This window comes from Gadus morhua, chromosome 16 (genome assembly GCF_902167405.1).
Source record: "Gadus morhua chromosome 16, gadMor3.0, whole genome shotgun sequence".
In the NCBI taxonomy this organism is placed as follows: domain Eukaryota; kingdom Metazoa; phylum Chordata; class Actinopteri; order Gadiformes; family Gadidae; genus Gadus; species Gadus morhua.
This window is the reverse complement of record NC_044063.1, coordinates 1,150,833-1,168,254: the sequence shown is the minus strand read 5'-3', so window position 1 is coordinate 1,168,254 and position 17,422 is coordinate 1,150,833. Positions and strand designations below refer to the sequence as shown.

At 54.3% G+C, this 17,422-nt stretch overlaps 1 protein-coding gene across 1 annotated transcript; it reads left to right on the top strand.

Moving 5' to 3' along the window:
- The first annotated feature begins 414 nt into the window (after nt 1-414).
- rtn2a (reticulon 2a) lies at nt 415-14,438 on the top strand. Its single transcript, XM_030337449.1, is given in 10 exon segments — nt 415-517; nt 1,740-1,793; nt 2,458-3,098; nt 3,100-3,316; nt 9,296-9,503; nt 11,152-11,290; nt 13,007-13,076; nt 13,241-13,287; nt 13,409-13,467; nt 13,608-14,438. Coding segments are annotated over 10 exon segments (1,542 nt in total). The 5' UTR covers nt 415-486; the 3' UTR covers nt 13,684-14,438.
- The last annotated feature ends 2,984 nt before the right edge of the window (nt 14,439-17,422 follow it).

The window sequence follows — 17,422 nt, the reverse complement described above, 5'->3', positions numbered from 1 at the left end:
CAGAAGTCTGTGGTCATATGTTTGGCCAAGAGGGCAGAACACAGAAATGGCTTTTCCTTTATCCTCTATCTCACATTAAAGGATTTAAGGCACGGACAAACTGCATATTGATCAGGGATCAGGATATCACTACACACACACGCACGCACACACACGCGCACACGACCGCGCCTGCACGAACACGCATACACACACTAGAATACCATCCTGCAGTCATGATCGGTAGATGGTTGATGAGAGGAAACATGAGAGCTAGAGAGAGTAGGGGCAGAAGGGAGAGGAGGGGGGAGGCGGAGGGGGGAGAGGCAGGGAGGGGCTGAGCTAGCCAGTCAGCAAGCGAGAGGCAGGGAGGAAGCTGCGCAGTAGAGAAAGAGAGAATGGAGGGAGGAGAGGGAGGGAGGGAGGGAGGGAGGGAGAGAGGCAGAGGTGGAGATCGGCGTCAGAGGAAGTGGACGAGGGGACTTTGGAGCGATGCCTTGATGGAGCATGGGCCAGGTTTTAGGATTCTCCCAGTGCCGTGAGTCTAGCGTTATCCTTCCTCGCCGGGGTTCTCCACGTCGCTGCATGTCTGTCTGCATGTCTGTCTGTCTGCTCGTCTGTCTGCCCGGGCGTCTGGCGTCTGTTGATGTGTCTGCTCAGCATCTCCCTGTTTGCATCCTTAACCACAGCGCAGCTGACTCCTCCTCTCTGCTCCTCCTCTCTGCTCCTCCTCTCTGCTCCTCCTCTCTGCTCCTCTCTGCTCCTCTGCTCCTCCTATATCCTCCTATATCCTCCCCTCCTCTGCTCCTCCTCTCTGCTCCTCCTCTCTGCTCCTCTCTGCTCCTCTCCCCTCCTCTCTCCTCCTCTCTCCTCCTCTCTCCTCCTCTCTGCTCCTCTCTGCTCCTCTCCCCTCCTCTCTCCTCCTCTCCTCCTCTCTCCTCCTCTCTCCTCCTCTCCTCTCCTCTCTCCTCCTCTCTCCTCCTCTCCTCTCCTCTCTCCTCCTCTTCTCTCCTCCTCTCCTCTCCTCTCTCCTCCTCTCTCCTCCTCTCCCCTCCTGCTGCACCTCCGTAAACCCACGGCCGCTGGACTGTGATGATGTCTTGGGTGGGCCCGTGCTTGTGTTGTCTCCCCTGTGTGTGTGTGTGTGTGTGTGTGTGTGTGTGTGTGTGTGTGTGTGTGTGTGTGTGTGTGTGTGTGTGTGTGTGTGTGTGTGTGTGTGTGTGTGTGTGTGGGGGCATGTTCACAGGCAGGAGGCTACGAAGGCGTCTCGGACCATCCTGGGTGAACAGTATTAATTCACCTTGTTGGTTTTCTGTGAGAGGGAGCGTGTGGATGGTGTGTTTGAGATGATGGTGTTGGCTGATCTCAGCCAGGGGATCTGGTGTGTTTGAGGCCTACAGGAGCCGGCTCACTCTGAATTAAATGAAGCATTTGTACCCAGCAGACGAGGAATGAGCAATAGCCTCCTTAATGGATCTCCTGAATGTTATTCTGTTTGCTAGCTGTGGACAAAAAGGGGCTAGCGGGTTAGCCGCAGCCTCGATGCATGAAGGCTGGAGGAGTGAGTGGGGAGTATGAGTACTTTATTACTGCTCATAATGGAGCAGCCCAATGAAGATCCTAGTCAGACAATATTCCACCCTACAGTAGTGGTGGTGGAACAGGTATAAGGCTGTGATATGTAAAACAACACGACGGGTCAGCACTGTGCGCTGGTTGTTTGTGTCCTGGACTATTCTATTCTACTTGGTTTCTTCCAGAGGAATACGGCTCAGTGGCCTCCACGCCGGACTCCACCCCCCCCTGCACTGATGGTACGTTCCAAACACAAAGGTTGACGTTGATTATACCGCTGCCTCCTCGTGGTGGTCTCCCGGGCCTCAGCCTCCTCATACTGTGATGGAGGGACAGGTGTCCTCGTTCGTAACATGACCCTTCAGATGGCGTTACCCAGAGTGCACCTCTCTGGGCTTCGTCAGATGACCCTGGGTCATGTTGCCTAACCCTAAAGAACCATTGATTGGTTTCCCAACAGGGCCCCCCTCCAAGGTCCCCTCCTCAAAGCCCATCCCAGTGTGTCCCGGTGTGAGGAGACCCTCCATCAAACAGCTTAGCTTTGCATCAGCTAGGCTAACGTTAGCTCCTCCTCCCCCTGGGAGCAGTAGTAATGCCTTTCACTGGACTCCTGTTATTCAATCAAAGGAGCACCCGAGTGCACCCGTTGTGTGTCTAAAGATTCTCCTCCTCTGTGTGTGTGCGAGTGTGTGTGTGCCTGCGTGTGCGTGTTCATGCACGTGTGTGTGTGTGCTTGCATCTTCATGCACGTGTGCGTGTGTGTGCCTGCGTGTGCATGCACGTTGCTGCACTTGTGTGTGCGTGTGTGCTTGTGTGTGTGCGTGCGTGCCTGCCTGTGCGTGCGTGTGTGCCGATGCGTGTGTGTGTGTGTGCGTGCTTGCGGGTCGGGCGCCCCCCCCCCAGGTGGGAACGAGGAGTCGGAGCTGTGCTCGCTGCAGACGGCCCGGGACTGGTCCGAGGACGAGGAGCTGGAGGAGGAGGAGCTAGAGGAGGAGGACGAGGGGCTGGGCTCCTCCCCGTCCCTCTGGGGGACGCCCCGGCAGAACTCCTACGAGCTCGGCTTCTCCTACTTCGCCATCGCCGAGGCGGAGGCGGCGGGCGCCTCCCGGCACCGCGACCGCCGCCGCACCCCGCCCCGCGCCGGCCGCGCCCTGCTGCTGCGGGCCGACACCCTGGAGGCCTTGCTGGACCCCCCCGACCCGGACTGGGACCCCCAGGCCTTCCTGGGGCTGGGGGACAGCGGGGAGACGGGGGAGACGGGGGAGACGGGGGAGACGGGGGAGACCCGGGGGGCTGGCGGCCAGCCCTCAGCAGGCCCGGCCCACCTCCCGGGCGCCGCACCCGGGAACCAAAGAGGGGAGACGGAGGGCGGCCCGCCCCCGCCCCCACACGCCTCCCCCCCCCCCCAGCAGGGGGAGGAGCCCCCGCGGAGCCCTCCTGGTGAGTCAGACCGCTGCGGGGAGGTGTGTCATCATGACATCATCGGCTCACCGGGCAGGGCAGGGTGCCGTCACCGTGACGATGACGCCAACTTCCTGTTTCCCAGACCCGTCGCCCCACCGACCGCAGCCGGCTGTCGCCATGGAGACCATCTCGGTGAAGCTGCTCACCTGTGTGGGCCCTCCAGGGGCGCGCGGAGCGGAGGCGGCGGCGGCCGGCCCTCGCGGGCCCCGGGGCCCCACTCAGGAACACCTGGCCAGCCTCCACTGGTTCTCAGCCCTCGGCCTGACGGAGGAGCAGGCGGTGTGCTTCCAGGAGGCAGGTAGGACCCCCCCCCCCCATCGTCCTGCTGGGGTTCTGGTTCTGCTGTCCTTCCTTCTGTCTCAGGAGGGTTCCTCAGGGTTCAGTCTGAGGAGGGTTCTGTCTGAGGGGGGTTCCTCAGGGTTCTGTCTCAGGAGGGTTCCTCAAGGTTCTGTCTCAGGAGGGTTCCTCAGGGTTCTGTCTCAGGAGGGTTCCTCAGGGTTCAGTCTGAGGAGGGTTCCTCAGGGTTCAGTCTGAGGAGGGTTCCTCAGGGTTCAGTCTGAGGAGGGTTCCTCAGGGTTCCTCAGGGTTCAGTCTGAGGAGGGTTCCTCAGGGTTCAGTCTGAGGAGGGTTCCTCAGGGTTCAGTCTGAGGAGGGTTCCTCAGGGTTCTGTCTGAGGAGGGTTCTGTCTGAGGGGGGTTCCTCAGGGTTCTGTCTCAGGAGGGTTCCTCAGGGTTCTGTCTGAGGAGGGTTCCTCAGGGTTCTATCTGAGGAGGGTTCCTCAGGGTTCTGTCTCAGGAGGGTTCCTCAGGGTTCTGTCTGAGGAGGGTTCCTCTGGGTTCTGTCTGAGGAGGGTTCCTCAGGGTTCTGTCTGAGGAGGGTTCCTCAGGGTTCTGTCTGAGGAGGGTTCCTCTGGGTTCTGTCTGAGGAGGGTTCCTCTGGGTTCTGTCCCAGGAGGGTTCCTCTGGGTTCTGTCTGAGGGGGGTTCCTCAGGGTTCTGTCTCAGGAGGGTTCCTCAGGGTTCTGTCTGAGGAGGGTTCCTCAGGGTTCTGTCTGAGGAGGGTTCCTCAGGGTTCTCTGTCTGAGGAGGGTTCTGGCTGAGGGGGGTTCCTCAGGGGTCTGTCTCAGGAGGGTTCCTCAGGGTTCTGTCTCAGGAGGGTTCCTCAGGGTTCTGTCTGAGGAGGGTTCCTCTGGGTTCTGTCTCAGGAGGGTTCCTCAGGGTTCTGTCTGAGGAGGGTTCCTCTGGGTTCTGTCTGAGGAGGGTTCCTCAAGGTTCTGTCTCAGGAGGGTTCCTCTGGGTTCTGTCTGAGGAGGGTTCCTCAGGGTTCTGTCTGAGGAGGGTTCCTCAGGGTTCTGTCTGAGGGGGGTTCCTCAGGGTTCCTCAGGGCTCTGTCTGAGGAGGGTTCCTCAGGGTTCTGTCTGAGGGGGGTTCCTCAGGGTTCCTCAGGGCTCAGTCTGAGGAGGGTACCTCAGGGCTCTCTGCGTGCACATCCCCCCCCCTCCTCCCCTCCGTGTCCTTGCCATGTTGCTGACGATCCATCCCATAATCAATAGCGCTGAGACAAAGACAGGCTCCCGTTCGGGGCGTCAGCTGATCAGAGGAACCTCAGTCCATAGTGTCCAGAGAGCCCTGACTCTCCCCAGGGAGAGGGACTCCCTGTGGAGGCCGTGGAGAACCCTCCAGAACCGCTCCCAGCGCTCAGCTCACGTTAAGGAGATGAAGAGCTGTGGGTTCCTGTTGTCATCGGTGACACTCCTTTGTTGGAGCTTACTGTGAGACTGGGGAAGAGTAGGGAAGACCCAGAGAGAGGAGGAGGAGGAGGAGGAGAGAGGAAGAGGTGTGATATTGAGCCGTTCTGCCGTTTGATATTGATGGAGTGGAGCCCGCCTCAGAATAGCAGCTGGTATTTTTAGGCTGAGATGGCGGGACATCGCCCAGGAGTACTACGTGATGGATGTGGGCCGCGCCCGCTGACAGCACTCAGATCGCCTTCCTTAACCCCCTGAAGGCAGCGTTAACGTGGTGCCCTGCCGACCCCGAGTCCTGTCCCCGACTCATGTTGTGGTGGTCTGTCCGCTGCTCTCAAGGGTTCCATGAGGAGTTTGAGGCTGGAGAACCACCAGCTGGGGAACCTGGTAGAACATCCCGGATAGAACCGACAGGTTGGCACGGCGTCAGGCTTAAGGGGGGGGGTGGTCTAGAGGGTCCTGGGGGGGGGGGGGGGGGTCTACAGGGTCCTGGGGGGGTCTACAGGGTCCTGGGGGGGGGGGGGGGGGTCTAGAGGGTCCTGGGGGGGTCTAGAGGGTCCTGGGGGCGGGGGGGGGGGTCTAGAGGGTCCTGGGGGGGTCTACAGGGTCCTCGGGGGGGGGGGGGGGGGTCTAGAGGGTCCTGGGGGGGGGGGGGGTGAGTCTAGAGGGTCCCCGGGGGGGGGGGGTGGGTCTAGAGGGTCCTGGGGGGGGGGGGGGGGGGTGAGTCTAGAGGGTCCTGGGGGGGTCTACAGGGTCCTGGCGGGGGGGGGGGGGTCTAGAGGGTCCTGGGGGGGTCTAGAGGGTCCTGGGGGGGTCTAGAGGGTCCTGGGTGGGGTGGGTCTAGAGGGTCCTGGGGGGGGGGGGGTGAGTCTAGAGGGTCCGGGGGGGGGGGGGTGAGTCTAGAGGGTCCTGGGGGGGGGGGGGGGGTGAGTCTAGAAGGTCCTGGGGGGGTCTACAGGGTCCTGGGGGGGGGGTCTAGAGGGTCCTGGGGGGGCGGGGCGTGGAGCAGAGTATTTTGGGCGCCGGGCCGGGGGGGGCTGCTGACGCTGCAGGGACTAAAACAGCCTCTGACCCAGGAGCAGGAGGCAGAGGCACCGAGACGCAGGAGGGACAGCAGCACACAGGCACCAGCATGGCCAGCAAAGGTGAGGGCAGCCCAGGGGACAGGGACCTCCACCCGGGGACAGGGACCTCCACCCAGGGACAGGGACCTCCACCCGGGGCAGGGACCTCCACCCAGGGACAGGGACCTCCACCCGGGGACAGAGACCTCCACCAGGGGACAGAGACCTCCACCAGGGGACAGAGACCTCCACCCGGGGACAGGGACCTCCACCAGGGGACAGGGGCCTCCACCAGGGGACAGACGCCTCCACCCGGGGACAGGGACCTCCACCAAGGGACAGACACCTCCACCAGGGGATAGAGACCTCCACCCGGGGACAGAGACCTCCACCCGGGGACAGGGACCTCCACCCGGGGACAGGGACCTCCACCCGGGGACAGGGACCTCCACCAGGGGATAGGACGGTGTTGTCTCTGCAGACAATGCTTTGGGGTCTGCGACAGCTGCTTAGCGGACTGTACTCTCTTGGCAGCAGGCCTGTCGGTGTAAGGTCCGACAGGGGAGCCGGGCAGTGGGACAGGGACCCTATTTAGTCTTCGCCTCAGAACCGTCAAAACTGGAAGAGTTTTGCTGAGTTTCAGTCCAAGAACTGGAGATAATCTCTGGGTGCTTTACTGAACTCGCTCTCGCTCTCGCTCTCGCTCTCTCTCTCTCTCTCTCTCTCTCCACAGAAGCTTATTTCCAGCACTATCTTGGATGGTGTTTAGCTGAGCGGCTCCTCCTTGTGTTCCACATAGCCGGCGTGTTCTCGGTGTGTTGAGGTCATGTTTCATCACAGCGAGTTCCTCACTATTTCCGGGGTCCGCTTGTTCAGCTGGCCAGGGTCGTCAGAGCAGACGTGATAAGTCATGTGTACGCCCCACGTCCCGGTCTGGAGGGGGACGGACTGCTGGGGCTCTGAGATGGTGCTACTGAGGGGTACCCCATCTACTGAGGCCAAATGAGTCGTTAAAACCATCATTGATTTGATGCAGTGTATATATATATAATGTAGTTCTATTGTCTATATAATCCAGCTTGTAAGTTTTGTACTTCACCTTACTGTGCTTTCGGCGATAGTAACTATAGTGCCCTGAGAGGAGTTCAGCACTGAGGCGATAGTGGCTAGAGGATCACTATCGCCTCAGTGCTGAACTCCTTTCTAAACTGTGATGGGGACAGGCGGTCTGCAGACTAGAGGATATTCACTTCCTTCCAAGTTCCCTTCGGTCGGTTCCTGGTCCCCAGACCCCCTGCTGTGACTGGAAGGTCATGAGGTGACCCCTTCTCATCCACCGCTGGGCTTTCTGGGATTTGGTCACTCTTGTTTTGTGCTTAATCATCCTTCAAATGAAACGCTATGGGACAAAAGTAGAGGACAACACAGGACAACCCAGGTCGACTGGCCCCAGACTCTGTGGGGGTCTGGGTCGGTCCTGGTAGCCCCAGGCGGTGGGGGTCTGGGTCGGTCCTGGTAGCCCCAGACTCTGTGGGGGGCTGGGTCGGTCCTGGTAGCCCCAGGCGGTGGGGGTCTGGGTCGGTCCTGGTAGCCCCAGACTCTGTGGGGGTCTGGGTCGGTCCTGGTAGCCCCAGGCGGTGGGGGTCTGGGTCGGTCCTGGTAGCCCCAGACTCTGTGGGGGGCTGGGTCGGTCCTGGTAGCCCCAGGCGGTGGGGGTCTGGGTCGGTCCTGGTAGCCCCAGACTCTGTGGGGGTCTGGGTCGGTCCTGGTAGCCCCAGGCGGTGGGGGTCTGGGTCGGTCCTGGTAGCCCCAGACTCTGTGGGGGTCTGGGTCGGTCCTGGTAGCCCCAGGCGGTGGGGGGCTTGGTCGGTCCTGCCGGTTCGTTCTGTGGTGACAGAGGACAGGTGTGTGGAGGAATCCTGTGCGTCAGCATCAGTAGAACCGCAGCCCTCTGCCGGCAGCGGCCTGTCGTTCCTCTCCGATGAGGGCACTGTTTTGTAGAGGCGGTTTTTTGTAGAGGCGTTTTTTTGTAGAGGCGGTTTTTAGAGGCTGTTTTGTAGAGGCTGTGTTTGGTGGAGGCTCTGTTTTGTAGAGGCTCTGTTGTGGAGGCTGTTCTGTAGAGGCAGTGTTTTGTAGAGGCAGTGTTTTGTAGAGGCAGTGTTTTGTAGAGGCAGTGTTTTTTAGAGGCTCTGTTGTGGAGGGTCTGTTGTGGAGGCTCTGTTTGGTGGAGGCTGTGTTTGGTGGAGGCTGTTTGGTGGAGGCTCTGTAGTGGAGGCCCTGTTTGGTGGAGGCTGTGTTTGGTGGAGGCTTTGTCAATAGCCTCGTCATCCGGTACACATAATGTCTTCTGATTATGCGATAATCTTTCACTAATGATATTCCAGTATGACCAGTCCATCCCACTAATGGAACGGAAGCAATACATTGATTGTCAAATATCTAAATTATATATCAATGTGTATGTGTGTGCGTGTGTATCCACATGAAGCTGTTCAGGATGGAGTCACATATTGTGCATATCGATTGAGTCAGTCATACATTGGAATGCAGCCTTGGTGGACGTGGTGTCTGTTTCCGCGGCAACAGAAGGAGACACCAACAGGGTGTGGATGGGGGGGGCGTTCTGATGTCTGTCAGCAGGTGCCGGCAGAGACACGCCCTCTTTCTCTCTTAGCTCCTCCTCCTTCCAGCTTTCTTTCTTTCGTGTCAGAGCCTATGTTTAGCATCTCCAGCCAGCTCCCTGAGTCTGCCTGTCGGCCTGTCTCACTGTGTCTCTGTCTCTGTCTCTTTCTGTGTTTGTGTCTCCCTCTCTTTGTCTCTCTCTGTGTCTCCCTCTCTCTCTCTCTTTCTCTCTCTCTCCTTGTCTCTCTTTGTCTCTCCTTGTGTCTCTTTGTTTCTCTGTGTCTTCCTCTCTCTACCTCTCCTTGTCTCTCTTTGTCTCTCTGTGTCTTCCTCTCTCTCCCTCTACTTGTCTCTCTTTGTCTCTCTGTGTGTATCTCTCTCTCCCTAACTTTGTCTCTCTGTGTGGTCTCTCTCCTTGTCTCTCTTTCTCTCTCTCTCTCTCTCTCTCTCTCTCTCTCTCTCTCTCTCTCTCTCTCTCTCTCTCTCTCTCTCTCTCTCTCTCTGTCTCTCTCTCTCTCTCTCTGTCTCTGTCTCTGTCTCTGTCTTTTTCTCTCTCTCTCTCTGTCTCTCTCTGTGTCTCCCTCTCTCTCCTTGTCTCTCCTTCTCTCTTTGTCTCTCTGTGTGTCTCCCTCTCTCTCCCACCCTTTGTCTCTCTGTGTGTCTCCCTCTCTCTACCTTGTCTCTCCTTGTCTCTCTTTGTCTCTCTGTGTGTCTCCCTCTCTCTCCCACCCTTTGTCTCTCTGTGTGTCTCCCTCTCTCTACCACTCCTTGTCTCTCTTTGTCTCGCTGTGTCTCCCTCTCTCTCCCACCCTTCTAACCCCCCCCCCCTCACCGCCCCTCCCCAGTGATGGATCTGATCTACTGGAAGGACACGGAGCGGTCGGGCATGGTGCTGACGGGGCTGGTGGTGGTCCTGCTGTCCCTGTTCCAGCTCAGCATCATCACCGTCGTCTCCACCCTCTCGCTCGCCGTCGTCTGCTTCGCCATCGCCGTGCGCGTCTACTACAAGACCCTGCACATCCTCAACTGGGCTGATGGGGAGCACCCCTTCAAGTACTATAGGCCTCCCCTGCATGTATCAAGTACTATAGGCCTCCACCTAATGTATCAACTACTATAGGCCTCCACCTAATGTATCAACTACTATAGGCCTCCACCTAATGTATCAAGTACTATTAGGCCTCCCCTGCATGTATCAGGTACTATAGGCCTCCCCTACATGTATCAAGTACTATAGGCCTCCACCTAATGTATCAACTACTATAGGCCTCCACCTAATGTATCAAGTACTATAGGCCTCCCCTGCATGTATCAAGTACTATAGGCCTCCCCTACATGTATCAAGTACTATAGGCCTCCCCTGCATGTATCAAGTACTATAGGCCTCCACCTAATGTATCAAGTACTATAGGCCTCCAACTAATGTATCAACTACTATAGGCCTCCACCTAATGTCGCAAGTACTATAGGCCTCCACCTAATGTATCAAGTACAATAGGCCTCCACCTAATGTATCAAGTACTATAGGCCTCCCCTACATGTATCAAGTACTATAGGCCTCCCCTGCATGTATCAAGTACTATAGGCCTCCAACTAATGTATCAACTACTATAGGCCTCCACCTAATGTCGCAAGTACTATAGGCCTCCACCTAATGTATCAAGTACAATAGGCCTCCACCTAATGTATCAAGTACTATAGGCCTCCCCTGCATGTATCAAGTACTGTAGGGCTCCACCTAATGTATCAAATACTATAGGCCTCCACCTAATGTATCAAGTACAATAGGCCTCCCCTGCATGTATCAAGTACTGTAGGGCTCCACCTAATGTTTCAAGTACTATAGGCCTCCCCTACATGTATCAAGTACTATAGGCCTCCCCTACATGTATCAAGTACTATAGGCCTCCCCTACATGTATCAAGTACTATAGGCCTCCCCTACATGTATCAAGTACTATAGGCCTCCACGTAATGTATCAAGTATTATAGGCCTCCACCTAATGTATCAAGTACTATAGGCCTCCACCTAATGTATCAAGTACTATAGGCATCCAACTAATGTATCAAATACTATAGGCCTCCACCTAATGTATCAAGTACCTATAGGTCTCCATCTAATGTATCAAGTACTATAGGCCTCCACCTAATGTATCAAGTACTATAGGCCTCCATCTAATGTATCAAGTACTATAGGCCTCCAACTAATGTATCAAGTACTATAGGCCTCCACCTAATGTATCAAGTACTATTAGGCCTCCACGTAATGTATCAAGTACTATAGGCCTCCCCTGCATGTATCAAGTAATATAGGCCTCCACTACATGTATCAAGTACCTTATGGCCTCCACCTAATGTATCCAGTACCTTATGGCCTCCACCTAATGTATCAAGTACCTTTCGGCCTCCACCTAATGTATCCAGTACCTTATGGCCTCCACCTAATGTATCCAGTACCTTATGGCCTCCACCTAATGTATCCAGTACCTTATGGCCTCCACTACATGTATCCAGTACCTTATGGCCTCCACCTAATGTATCCAGTACCTTATGGCCTCCACCTAATGTATCCCGTACCTTATGGCCTCCACCTAATGTATCCAGTACCTTATGGCCTCCACTGATGTATCAAATAACGATAGGGCTCCACCTAATGTATCAAGTACCTATAGGCCTCCACTAAACCGTGGGTCTGTCCACAGGAAGTACCTGGACATGGACATCGGTCTGAGTGGAGAGCAGGCCGAGCATGCTGTGCAGAAGGCCATCGTCATGGCGATGTCTGCGTTGGATACCCTGAAGAAACTAGTCTTTGTCGCCAACCTCATCGACTCCCTCAAGGTGTGTGTGTGTGTGTGTGTGTGTGTGTGTGTTACTCATTGATCCATATATACTAGATGCACTTGAAAGGACGTAGGCCTATTATTGTTTCTCTCTGTCTGTCTCTTTCTCTCCGTCTGTCTCTCTCTCTCTGTCTCTCTCTCTCTCTGTCTCTGTCTCTCTCTCTCTGTCTGTCTGTCTGTCTGTCTGTCTGTCTGTCTGTCTGTCTGTCTGTCTGTCTGTCTGTCTGTCTGTCTGTCTGTCTGTCTGTCTGTCTGTCTCTCTCTCTCTCTCTCTCTCTCTCTCTCTCTCTCTCTCTGTCTCTGTCTCTCTCTGTCTGTCTCTTTCTCTCTCTGTCTCTTTCTCTCTCTCTCTCTCTCTGTCTGTCTGTCTCTCTCTCTGTCTGTCTCTTTCTCCCTCTCTCTCTGTCTGTCTGTCTGTCTGTCTCCCTCTCTCTCTGTCTGTCTCTTTTTCTCTCTGACTGTCTCTCTGTCTCTGTCTCTCTGTCTCTGTGTCTCTTAACACTTACCATCTGTTACCATGCCAACCAACTCATCGAGTTCCATTGACACCCCATCTCCTCATCACTTTAGATCAGGACTGGACATCCTCTCCCTCCAGGTCCCATGAACCCTGCGATACTTTAGCAGGGAACTCCGTCTCCTAAGGCGTTGGTGTTGGTGTGTGGGCGGTGTCTCTCAGTCGCGGTTCTCTGTCGCCAGGCCCCTGCCCCCCCCCCCCCTTGAGTGGGGGGGGCCGGCCCCCCAGGAGTTAGTGGGTTGACCGGCCGACCGGGAGCCCGCTAAGCCCTCTCAACCCTGACCGACACGGCATGTCCCCCGGGCCGGGTGTCCTGTTTCAGCCCCCACTGCCCCCGGCCGTTGCGGGGACTGGGTTTAGGAGGCGGAGACCCCACGGCCTGCCACCAGTCGGTCTGCCCGGGGGCCACCAGTCGGTCTGCCCGGGGGCCACCAGTCGGTCAGCCCGGGGGCCACCAGTCGGTCTGCCCGGGGGCCACCAGTCGGTCAGCCCGGGGGCCACCAGTCGGTCAGCCCGGGGGCCACCAGTCGGTCTGCCCGGGGGCCACCAGTCAGTCTGCCCGGGGGCGACCACGCCTTCAAATATAACGCCTTTTATTGCGGCTAAAGTCAGTCTCTCTATTGAAGGCTCAGTAAAACATGACAGGACCCCGATCGAAACCAGAAGGGATTATTTATTCAAGACAGAATTCAAATAATTAATTTAAATGTACTTATTGTACCAGATTTGCTAATATGTGCTAAGCGTCTTTGAGTACCAAGAAAAGCGCTGTAAAATAACCGATGTATTATTATTAATGGTGGGCTAGCTAACCCCGACCTAGCTCTAGAGCTAACCCTGACCTAGCCCTAGAGCTAACCCTGACCTATCTCTAGGGCTAACCCTGACCTAGCCGTAGAGCTAACCCTGACCTAGCTCTAGCCAGACCTAGCTCTCGAGCTAACCCTGACCTAGCCGTAGAGCTAACCCTGACCTAGCCCTAGAGCTAACCCTGACCTAGCTCTAGGGCTTACCCTGACCTAGCTCTAGGGCTAACCCTGACCTAGCCGTAGAGCTAACCCTGACCTAGCCCTAGAGCTAACCCTGACCTAGCTCGAGAGCTAACCATGACCTAGCCCTAGAGCTAACCTGTACCTAGCCCAAGAGCTAAGCCTGAACCACCTCTGTAGCTAACCCTGCTGGTCCTCCTGTCCCCAGTTCCTGGTCCTGCTGTACCTGGCAACGTTCCTTGGGAAGATCTTCAACGGCCTCACCGTCTTCATCATGGGTGAGGCGCGGGCCTGAACCTCCTGTTAGGTGGTGTAGTAGGGGTGGTGTAGAAGATGTGGTGTAGTAGGGGTGGTGTAGTAGGGTTGGTAGTGTCGTGTTGACCATCTCCGTAGTGTTCACCATCTCAGACATGGCTGACACCTTCTCTCTCCGTCTCCCCAGGTGTTATCGCTATTTTCTCTCTGCCACTTTTCTACCAGCAGCGCCAGGTAACTCCTCCCCCTGATCATGAACACACACTACACGCACCACGGCACCACAGGCTTTAGCACACGCTGTGGGTTCTGCCTCCTAATGTCTTTCTGCTCGGGGCTATCCTGAATATTTCAGGAGCAGGTCGATAGCGCCATTGCGAAGATCCAGGCCAACGTCGACAACGTGAAGGACATGTGAGCATGGCGCCCCCCGCTGGCAGAACGCTGCCACTGCGCTTGCAGGAAGTCCTTCCTGGCAGGCGACGTGGTTCACTTTAGATATTTACCCATTCAACACTTCTAACCCACCATATTTCTTATCTCCTCTTTTCCAGTGTGCGCAGAATTCTCCAAGGGGGAGGCCCGACCCCGGACCCCACACCAGGTGGCGCCAAACCCAAGACCCAGTGACACGAAACAACGAAAATATAAAGAAAACGGACAAAAAACAAGGAGTTGGGAATGAAGAGGAAACTAAGTGGAGTTACAGGCTGTCACTCAGATGTCTTACCCAGCAGTCTGTGCTCGGGGGGGGGGGGGGGAGGGTTGGTCACACAGGGGAGGGTCCCGTGACGGACCAGGGTAACCCTGGGGGCTGGAGGGGGGTGGTTTGGGGGGTCTTAAGTGGCCGGCGTGTGCTGCTGTTACCCGGCACTAGGGGACAATCCCGGGCTTTTCCAGGGAGACTCGAAAACAGAACGCGGCCAAGAAAAGACTCAGTGTCGTGGTGACGGGCAGCTGCAGAGCCAATGAAACAAAGCCGTTCTTCAGTGGTGTGGGCAGCATGGTGACAACGGGGGGGAAGGAGGGGGGTTGTGAGTCAGACACCCAGAGGTCACCTACAGAATGACATCATCATCATCACATCCCACAAGGCTTCGTCTCCTCAGTCCAGACGGTGGTCGTCTCCAGCACCCCTCCCCCCCCCGGCCGTCAGGGTGCATGTGAGGGGAGGAGACGCAGACCGGAGACGGGTTCATTTCATGGCTGTGCGCGTTGTGTATATACAGAAACCGAGTGTGCGCGTGTGTTACGATGTGTGTGTCTGGGAGAATGTGTGTGTGAACGAAAAATCCTTTTAGAGAACGAGAGATTTGTGATTATCAACTGTTACACGCAAGCTATTAAAGCCCACCTGCTCTGAGCACCCAGCCACTCGCTCTGTCCTTCCTGTCTGAGCCTCCTCATTCATTCATTCATTCATTTATTCATTTCACCACACTGCCCGCAGGAGTGCACCACCCAAGAGGTGGAGGGGGACATCTTCAGGAGGAGAGCCTCCGTCAGGGGGAGGGGGGGAGGGTGAAGGTGGGTCAGATCCAGGGAAACTGCTAACCTTGGATCACCGTGACTATCGATGAAGAATCATTGAAAAAAGGGATGATGGGAATGACCCCCCCCCCCCCCCCCGCCTCGTGTCTCACTCTAAATGAGGAGTGTGAGGGTGAGAACTATTCAGTCGGTGCCTTTTCTAACTCAGCTAATAGAGCGCATGTTCTGGTTTCACTGTAACAGGAAACTGTCGTACATCAGCAACCCCCACACACACACACACACACACACACACACACACACACACACACACACACACACACACACACACACACACACACACACACACACACACACACACACACACACACACACAAACACACACACACAAACACACACTTCCCATAGCGAGCCTTTCCATCAGACCAAGGCTTGACTGGGATCTGTTTTGTACTTTCCACTGCACCTTTTTTGGGATCAGTGCTTCTGGATATTGACGGACTGAAGAACGGTGTGTTAGTTAAAGTAAAACTAGAGTGTACCACTTTTATTAATGGGAGATTTGTCGGGGAGATTCAGCCAATCACAGGAGCCCCTGGCCGCAGCTCTGCGACTGCTCAACCAATCTCCTCTCTGCGTCTGACGATGTCATGGCTCACCATTTATGGACATTTTCTACAGAGAAGATACAAACCTAATGTAACAGAAGACACAAACCTAATGTAACAAGACATAACCCTAATGTAACAGAAGAGACAGACCTAATGTAACAGAAGACACAAACCTAATGTAACAAGACATAACCCTAATGTAACAGAAGAGACAGACCTAATGTAACAGAAGACATAACCCTAATGTAACAGAAGACACAGGCCTAATGTAACAGAAGACATAACCCTAATGTAACAGAAGAGATAACCCTAATGTAACAGAAGACATAACCCTAGTGTAACAGAAGACACAGACCTAGGAGACGAACCTAATGTAACAGAAGACATAACCCTAATGTAACAGAAGACATAACCCTAATCTAACAGAAGACATAACCCTAATGTAACAGAAGACACAGACCTAATGTAACAGAGAAGACACAAACCTAATGTAGGGCCCATACCCCTGTTGATATATAAGATATACTTTGTCCCAAGTTCTGCTATACCCAGTCCAACGCGATACAGGCTTCAACCCATCCACTTTATACTTCCTCCAATATGCAAGTATTTAATCTAATAGGAATAATGCAGTAGAATGGAGTTTAGGGTAAATTAAATCTTCCTCTTCTGATTTTTATTTTATTTCAATTATTTATACTTTAAAGTCTTTAACTATTATATTTTTCATCTCTCTTAAATATCTTCTCTGCCTTCTCCTTTGTTTTCGTTTATACCATTAAAGGCCACTGATTGATTTCGTTTTTTATAAAATGACGAGTCCAGTGCAGTAAATAAACAACCGTTTGCTTACAACTCTGCCTACACAATTATTCCGATTTCATCTGAATAAATTCTGATGAAATCAGGATAAATCAGAAGGTGAGGTATAATTTATGACTGAGATGATCTGTTGTAGAGTTGCGTTCTGTTCACCGAGACGTCTTCTGAGGATTATTCCCTCCGTCCTGGTTCTGATTTCTCATAACGTAGGTTTTGCTTTAAGTTTCTTCGGAACATTGTGTGTTCTGGACATGATATCGATTTAGCAATAATAGAAAACGGATATCTTGGAAACCAATAAAATAAACATTTTGAAGGAAAATACGATGATGCAAACTCCTTAATTGATCATCCAGCCACCACTGGACCCTTGATTGTTTTTTAATCAATTATATTATATTTTTATGCACGGATTTTTGTTTCACACATTTTAAATTGTATCTGGATTTAACACCGACGACAACAACCAAACATGTTTAAAGTTGATGGGAGTTCCTCAGTTCGACACAAGGGGGCAGAAAAAGCCTGTCTTACACATTACTGAAGGGCATCTAGCTTATGATAGAAATAAGTCTATCATAAATCAGTCGCATTCATTTATAACTTAGAACTTGGAAAAATGACAGCCTAGTCCAAAGTTGCAGAGAGTCAGTGAACTCGATGTTGATTTATCGAGATGGATCATCCTACAGATGTTAACCTGCCTGATTCGGTCTGGTATTAAAATGAGTCCCAGTTTAGTTTAATGGTCAGCTCTTGAAATGTTGACGCTGGGCGTCCCGTTTAGGTGTTTCTCCCGATCAGCAGAACCAGTCTAGACCTGTGACTCATGCAATACTTAACTCACAGTTGATAAATAGCTCATGCGGTAATCTCGCTGACCTTTGGAAACCCAGTGGCTGTTATAGTGTGTTGTGTAGCCTCGTCTCTGCAGCAGCGGAGCTGTTATAGTGTGTGTGTAGCCTCGGTATCTGCAGCAGCGGAGCTGTTACAGTGTGTCGAGTAGCCTCGGTCTCTGCAGCAGTAGAGCTGTTACAGTGTGGTTGGTAGCCTCGGTCTCTGCAGCAGTAGAGCTGTTATAGTGTGTTGCGTAGCCTCGGTCTCTGCAGCAGTAGAGGTGTTACAGTGTGTTCTGTAGCCTCGGTCTCTGCAGCAGTAGAGGTGTTACAGTGTGTTGGGTAGCCTCGGTCTCGGCAGCAGTAGAGGTGTTACAGTTTGTTGGGTAGCCTCGGTCTCTGCAGCAGTAGAGCTGATTCCATAAGCAGCTTCAGCAGCTATTTATTCAAACTCAATCCAGAGGATCATGGAACGGGATGTTAGGTTATCATCCAGAATAAAGAGATCCACGGCACGCTGTCATCACCCGGGGAGGAGTCAGAGCACTGCACGCCGCCCATTGGACGGGAGGAGGGGTCAAACGTCATCGGTCACGTTGAGGCAATAGG